At 54.3% G+C, this 7,843-nt stretch overlaps 1 protein-coding gene across 1 annotated transcript; it reads right to left on the bottom strand.

Moving 5' to 3' along the window:
• Window positions 1-2,299: 2,299 nt before the first annotated feature.
• Fezf2 (FEZ family zinc finger 2) lies at window positions 2,300-6,038 on the bottom strand. The gene is made up of 5 exons (XM_041662790.1): window positions 5,789-6,038; window positions 4,548-5,437; window positions 4,117-4,251; window positions 3,825-3,957; window positions 2,300-2,946 (listed from the first exon to the last, which is right to left on the bottom strand). Exons 2-5 carry the CDS (start codon window positions 5,382-5,384, stop codon window positions 2,684-2,686), a joined length of 1,368 nt encoding a protein of 455 aa, XP_041518724.1. The 5' UTR covers window positions 5,385-5,437; window positions 5,789-6,038; the 3' UTR covers window positions 2,300-2,683.
• Window positions 6,039-7,843: the final 1,805 nt, after the last annotated feature.

The raw sequence follows: 7,843 nt of genomic DNA, 5'->3' as shown, positions 1-7,843 counted from the left end.
CCTCTCAGAGGAGAATAGGAGGGGGAGGGAGAGGAGGAGAGAGAGGAAGAGGAAGGAGGGGGGAAAAGGAAGAAGAGGAGAGGAGGGGGGAAGGAGGAGGGAGGGGAGGAGGAAGAGAAGGAGAAGGGGGATGAGGAGGAAAAAGAGGAGGAAGAGGAGGTGAGGGATGAGGAGGGAAAGGGGGAGGAGAAAAGACTTTTGATGGAAATGACGGTCACAGAGCCCTGAGATGCCCGAACTAAGTGGCATGTAAGAGTGTCAAGCAAAGTTAATAAAAACACTTTGAGAATTATTGGAGGAGCTGGCTTCTCAAATTCAAGAGGTCTCCAGGAGCCGAAGTTCATATTCTCTGTGGCCAAGTCTTCCTCACCCCCTCGGGGAGTTTCCTGGGATTTATAGAACGCATGGAGAGTTCAAAGTTAAATCTGCCTGCTCCTGTGGGTCCCGATCTCTCCTCCAGGAACTGCAGCCAGAACAAGATAGCATTTAAATTCCCTCTGGCTTCCTCGTCCCCCTCCCCTGGCTGCGTCTTCCCAGACTTGAGGGAGGAGGAAGGGGAGGAATACAAAAAAACGAGGACGCTCTCCTTTCAGGAAATGGAATTCTAATGTACGCGTTCCTATTTCTGAATCGGAGGTACTAAAAATACCCCTGCGACAGCCTGAGGAAGCTGTCGCTGTCCTCTGTGCAAACAAAATCGACAATTCTCCTCAGCGCAATGGGTCTTCGGGTTGGGACAGAAGGGTTGGCTGTGACCAGCATAGATCTTCCGCCCCGGCCAGGAGCTTCTCCAGGCCACAATCCCGAGACTGCTTTCCATCGATGAAAACTGAAGGAAGCGATGGTCTCTTAGAAGCCCGGACTTTGGATCCCTGCCCTACTTCGCCCAGGAACCCTGGGCATGTCATTTTAGATGGTCTCTGCCTCTATTTCTTTCTCTGTAGAGTGGGAATAATCACACCACACACACACACACACACACACACACACACACACACACACACACACCAGTTTGCAGATTGTTGCTAAAGCTGCATGAAGGTGTTGAATGCCTATCTGAGAAAGAAAGCCCTGGAAATAAGAGGATTTCTCTCTCTCTCTCTCTCTCTCTCTCTCTCTCTCTCTCTCTCTCTCTCTCTCTCTCTTTCTCTCCCCGGTGGAAGTCACTGGCATGCTCAGTAATGCAGTAATGCGTTCCTACTGTATACAACGCATTGGGCTAACCTTGACTCTTTACTGTCAGAGTTACCTGGGATTGCCCTTTGCAGTAACCATCCTTCCCTCCAAACAGCCGCCACCGCGGTGGGAATCCGGGTGGGGTCAGCACTCAGCAGTTCTCGCCCCCTCAACTCGGAGGCTGCATGGAAGAGCACTCCCGGCCCCGCGCCGCGTTTCCTCTGGTGTAGAACAACGTTCCAAAAGACGTGGGCTGAATCACCGCACCGATATTAAAAGTGTGGAGGGGAGTGAGGATGGAGGGAGGAGGCTAGGCGCGACGCGCCAGTAATCCGAGCTCTTGATTATCTAGATTCGGATCAAACGGGGCGGCGGCGGCCGGCCCCCTCCTGGGAATGATTAGATGATTAATGTAATGCTGTTTGAAGGGTCTCTGTTTTCTCTCTTAATTTGGGTCATTACTTAGAAAGCAAGCGTGAGATCATTTCATCAGTGTGCATGGCGGCAGAGATAGCTATTGAGGAAGTGGGCTAACTGCGTGGTAATCAGGACCGGGGAGGACACGGCGGCCAGCTCCGGGAGCTGGGCGCGCCCTCCCGCGGCAGGGGGCCGCGTGCGTAGCGCATAGCTAGCCGGGGACTAGCAAGGGACACCGCTAGCTCGCCCAAGACTGGACAACCTCTAGCAACAGTCAGAGAGGAGGCTTGGATAGTGGTTGCGCTCCTCAAGCCCTGGCCTTTTTCCTGCTTTGCAGGCTACTGAGTTCCGGGATACCCAACTACCAGTCCCCGGCATCCAGACACATTTAACCCTTAAATATTCTTTTTCTCACCCAAATAAGAATCCCAAGTATCTGCTCGGACACCAAATAAAACCTTGGGCTCTCGATGGAGCCGGATAGAAGTCTTTCGGCCCACGCTCCTGGGTGCTTTAATATAACAGCATACCAGGAGTATGGGTTTAGCCGTAGCTTGGCCCCGGTGTCTCAAGGAAGTCACATTTGGGAAAGGAAACGCTATAAATGGCTACTTCCACCTCCTTCTTTTGATTTGTTGAGCTGACTTCGTGGCGAGGGGGTGGGGAAAAGAAAACGCGCACTAATCGTTCTGTTTATTGAGTCATATATGTGTAATAATCCGTGTTCGCTTGTACAGGAAAGATTACAAGGTTGTGTGAAGATGGCCGAGGGCACCACGCTCTTCTAGGCGCTTGCGGTGACAGGCCGGGATTAAAACCCGGCTGCCTGAGGAGAAGCCAAGGCCTGGAATTAAATAGGTTTCAGTGCACTGGATTTAAATACTTTTCCTGAATGTACAAAGGTGGGAACCACGCGTTTGTTGTTGATCATCGAGGACACGTTTAACTTTCCCCCCAAATATGCTGGTTTCGATAAATAGATTTTAGCCTCTCTGCTATAGTTTTTTTCCTTTTAATTTTAGAAATAAGTTTATACGTGTGATTTGCTTGGGTTGGTACAGGGCAGGAAGGAAGGGCAAGGCAGTAGCTCTCAGCTCTGAACTGTCCTGGTCAGGTCCTTTGCAGAGGGGGCAGTGGCGGGACCCACGCTGTCATGGAGTTTGCGCACGTGTTTCTTTAAGTCAAAGTTTCTGCAAAAGCCTTTGCCGCAAGTGGCGCACGTGAAAGGCTTCTTGTCGTTGTGGGTGTGCATGTGGAAGGTCAGGTTGTAGACCTGGTGGAAGGCCTTGTTGCAGATGGTGCATTTGTACTGCTTCTCGCCGCTGTGGGTGAGCTTGTGGTTCTTGTAGTTCCCTACAGGAGAGCGAAAACCAAAACAAAAAAGAAGGGGTTTGTCGTGGAAGGAGTCGTTCCCGCCTGGGTACAGCTCCCACCCCTTGCTCCCTGCAGTGGCTCTGAAGGCGGTGCTTGACTAGGCGGCGCGACCTCTCTGAACTAAGAAGTTGTCAAACTTTGTCTGCTTCAAGGCCGAGGCGCTCCTGAAAGGGTGGTGGGCTCTTACCCAGCCGCCCCGAGCCCCTACCCTGCTCAACCCAGAGGCCCATGAGGCGTCCCTCCTGCCGAGCTCTGCAGCCTGGGAAACTTTTGTGCAGCCTAAAGAGGCAGCAGCATGTTCTTCCAGCTGATACCTCGCTCCAAGAAATCCGCACTAACCTAGGATCTGTAATGCAGTTCCTAGTCCCCTCCACCCCCAAATCCCACTTACTATCTGAAGACCTAAAAGTTTCTTGGGAATTGGGTAGATTCCCGGTTCTGGGAGCATTGGTGACCTGACCCACCCCTTTTTAAGTTGTTCGCGGGAGGAAGATGCTGCTTAGATTCTTTTTTTTGAAAAGGAAGTTCTGCTTACAAAGGGAACCTCATTGAAAAGCAATACTCTCTGCATTTTCTACTTGTTTCCTTTTGCCTCCTTTCTTAATTTCCAGCTTCAAAATTCAGCCCCCTTCCCCCATGAGTTAAGTCTTAATCCATTGAAGTCTCCTAACCGAGCCCGGAGAGCGTCTACCTATATCCGGCACAACCCGATTCCAAAGAATTGCGGCGCCCCAGCCTGGGGCTTTTGTGCTGCCTCTACCCACCCACTTCTCTCTCGGCCCCCCTTCCCATCCCCGCCCCTGCGACCCTCTCAGCCCTCGAGATGAGATGAAGGAGTGTCTAGCTAAGTACCTTACCTTTTTGGTGAAAGCCTTTGCCGCAAAATTCGCAGACGAAGGGTTTGTAGCCCGCGTGGATGCGGATGTGCGTGTTGAGCGTGGAGCTGCGATTGAAGGCTTTGCCGCATTGGTTACACTTATGTGGTTTTTCCTGCGGAGAGGGGCGTGCGTACAGTAAGGCCGAGACGTTGGCAATACCTCGAAGGGACACAGCAGCCCCCCCACCAAGGGTAAGGAGAATACAGCATCTAGAGCTCAAACTAGGGCGGAGGGTGCACGCCGAGCCGGGCCTGACCTTGGGGCCACGTACCTGGGTGTGGATAATTTTGTGCCTGCAGAGAGTGCTAGCCTGGCGGAAGCCTTTGCCACAGACTTTACACACAAACGGTCTGGCTCCGGTGTGGACAGGCATGTGGCGGGTGAGGTTATAGTGAGCATTAAACACCTACAGAAGGACGAAAGCGGAACTTGTGTTGAGTCTACCAAGGGCCTAGGATTAGCTCTGGAGGCCACAGTTTAGCTCCCCCAACCAACCTCCCCATCCGAAGTGCGAGTCCTTTTGTCAACTGTGTGACGACCGACAACAACCCCATTTTTCAGGATAGGAAACTGAGGCTCAACTAGGTATCCAATGGAGTACGCAGCTATTGGGGAACTCCTGAGCTTGAGAAAGGGATGTACAAGGCCGCCCCAGAAAGCAGGTGGCTGCTAGCTCCCTCCCGCAAGAACCTTAGGCCTCACCTTGCCGCATACTTCACAGGTGAAGTTTTTGGGTTTGCTGTCAGCCGAGCCCCCCGGTAGTTTGCTGTGGCTCTTGACTCCCCCTCGATCAGCGGTCAAGGCCGAGTTCTCCTTCAGCACCTGCTCCAGCGGCGCAGGCAAGCGTTCCTTATGGGAATAGGGAGCAGGATGGGGGAACTTGTCCGCAGTCAGGCTGGCCAGTTTGGCATTCTCCAGCAGAAAAAGCTTGGGATGAGCAGCCAGGGAAGTGGGGGCCTGTGCGTTGAGAAGACCGGATGGGAAAAGGTGGCTGCCGAGGAGCTCCGAGGGTGGGTAAGCAGTGGAGTCCAGGTAGTTGAAGTAGTAGAGCGAGCCACTGGCCGGTAACCCCACAGCCTGGTTGATGACCTGCGGCTTGATGACCCTACCGGCCGGCAGCGCAGACGGCGCAAGGCCCAGTTCGGCCTTGCAGCACACGCCACAGTTGGTTTTGCACAAGCCGCTGGCGCCGCACACTGGGGCCCCCCCGCCGCTGCCTCCTCCTCCACCGCCGCCCGCCCGGAGGCTGCTTTTCCAGAACTCCGAGTAACTGAGCAGCGTCTTGGACGGCACCTCGTAGCCTAGAGGCTGGAGGGGTATCATACACGGCAGCGGCGAGCAGAGGTTGAGCAGTTTCTTGCTCTGGCTGCTGTCTGCCTCTAGTGCAGCAGGCCGGGGCTCAAAAGGCGCTCGGGGCTCGGACGTCTTAGCCATGATGCGCTCGATGGAGAAGGCTAGTGTTTTAGAAGTGGCTGGTGACGCTCCAGCGCGCGGGCAGGCCGGGGGCACCATGGTCTCCAGGGAAGCTGAGCTGGCCATGGCGCGCGAGGCTGAGCCAGGCTGGGCCAGGGCACAGCCTCTCTCCTCTAAGTCTGCATTCCGGAAAAGGCAGGGGGGAAACCGCAATTTAATAAGCACCTAGTCGGCCCGGGTCACCCATTTGCATTCAAATGAACAGAGGCAGAACAAAGTGCACCCAAGGGTACCAAATTACCGCCCATTAACCCGGCGCGCAAAGGAGCCCACCAGTCCTTGCCCTGGGACTATGAAAGGGGGAAGAAGGGGGAGGCTGTACAAAGGAAAGAAGAGGGGGGTAGAAGAAAGGAGTCTCAAAATAACACTCCCCAACCCTTCCCTGGACCCAGGCCTCTGCCACGCGTGCTGGGAGCTGGGCACTGAAAGGGCAAAGTTAAAGAGGACCGGGAGAGCCACCTCGCTTTTACCTCTTTCCCCCACCTCCAAGGAGATGCGTTCCGAGCCATGCAGCGTGTCTCTTCTGTCACATTTTGATGGCAAACATCTTCCCCTCCGCGTGAGATCACTGTCTTTTACATTCAGCTGACATCACATGAAGTCACTTGAAGTGGAATGACATGGGCGGCGGCGCGACTCCCGTTGAGGACCCTGCGTTCCCCCGCGCCTGCCGGCCGCCGCCACCGCCCCTCAAACTTTAAAGGAGGCAACTGGCGCCCGCGCTCCCTTCGGGAAAGTGCGAGCGGTTTGCGAATCGGGAAGGAGGGAAGAGAGGGAGGGGGGGGGAGGGGGAAGAATCGTGATGGTTTTGCCGGTGGAAGGAGGTGGGGGGAGCCCAAACCCAAACCTAGGCAGAGTTCCTTGCGTGATTCACAACTTTGGGGGGCCTACAGGTTTAGGGTACGCCGGGAAGGCGGGGTGTCCCGGACGCACTACCTCAAAGGGCCCCTGAGTGTCCGTCTAATCACCAAAGTATCCCTTAGCCCTGCGCAGCCGAGCTGGGCACCGTGCTAATAAACTGCCATTTACCTACGGAGCCGGCGCCAGCCCCGAACACGCGCAAATGATAATTACCTCATTAGGATGTGGCGCATGGACGCGGGCGTCGCGTTTGGAGGGGGGAACTTGTTAATGGGGAAATATTAATTTATGCAAAAACAACGAGCTCGCCTTGGCTGGCGTCGGAGGTCGAGAGGGAGCTCCCTGCAGCCTAAGGACGACCTCGTAGAGTCCGGAAGGGCAAGGCTGCGCGCCGGGATCCCGGGGACCTGGGGAAGGGTGGGTGCGCCTGAAGCTCTCTGGCCCGTTGCTTGCCTAGGGCTGGGGGAGTCTTGCCTCTAGAGCCCTAGGGCTGTTTGAGAAGTTAATCGATCCGAATTGCTGATTTGTGATCGGGTTTGCAAGGCAAAGTCGGGCTCTGAGCCTGGTTTAGGGCTGCGTGCCGGGAGGATTCGGAGGGCAGCTCTCCCGCTGTTGGTACTTACTGTTTGTATAATTGAGAAGGTCCAATCTCCACCTGTTTAAGGAGCAGATTGAAACAGCAGAACCTCCCCTGGATCCTATTAAAACGTTTTTCCTCCTAAGGCCATTCAGTCGAACCAATTTTCCGAAGTGATTCATAGAGCTGAATTCTGCCAAGGCAGCTCTTTCACTTTTAGCCACTAAAGCACCGCGTGGAACCGGGTTTTGTGTTTTTCTAAAATAAAGAGAAGGATTATCAGAGGAGAGAGGGAGGGGGCCTGAAGCGGGGCGGGCAAAGACTTAGTGTGGCCAGAGGTACAAGCAGAGGGAAGAAAAGGCCCTTTTCTAGACAGGCCCCAAGTAAGTTCGTAGGAATTCAGCGTTTTTGTGCCTGGCGCACAAAAGCGGAGCGCTCCGCGCTGGGTTTGGAGGGGCTGAATTCATGTTTGCAGACCATTCCACCTGCGTATCACAACAAACTGCTCAGAGACGCTTCAGCACTTTCAACAGGCCGGGTGCTCTTGGCGACAACAAAAGTGGTCCAGGCTGAGGGTTCTTATGGGGGGGGGGGGAGGTTAGCTAGAGAAGGAGAGAATTAGGTTTAGCGAAGGAGAGCGGGGGAGTGCATGGGGTTTTTGAAAACTTTTGGCTGTTTTTGTTCGTGGGACAATTATATCTTGCCAGCCGGCTTTTGCAAGACCAAGAGCTTTGTAGCTGCCACGGCAGTTTAAGAGGATTACGGTGGGTATAATATGAGCAAACAGGGTTGAGGGTTTGGTAGTCAATACCATCTCCAGAGATACACCATGAGCGGAGCCAGGGTAAGTGCCCGTGAAGGCATACCCTCTCCTCTATTCGGTCAGACTTGGCCAGAGAGGACCCAGATGATCTCAGGCCCCTCAGCACTACCACCCAGGAAAACTGCCCGAGGAGGCAAACGATTAGACTGTAGACAAACAACAGACCTTTCCCTTGCGAACTTCCCTTTCCTTCCACCCACCCACCTATCCAGTTGCCGCAGCTCTGCTGGCCATTTCAGACTAGATGTGACAGATAGAGAAAGG

Source organism: Microtus oregoni, unplaced genomic scaffold (genome assembly GCF_018167655.1).
Source record: "Microtus oregoni isolate MIOR12 unplaced genomic scaffold, Mior012 000013F_ref0000133, whole genome shotgun sequence".
Classification (NCBI taxonomy): domain Eukaryota; kingdom Metazoa; phylum Chordata; class Mammalia; order Rodentia; family Cricetidae; genus Microtus; species Microtus oregoni.
This window is presented reverse-complemented; position numbering and strand designations above follow the sequence as displayed.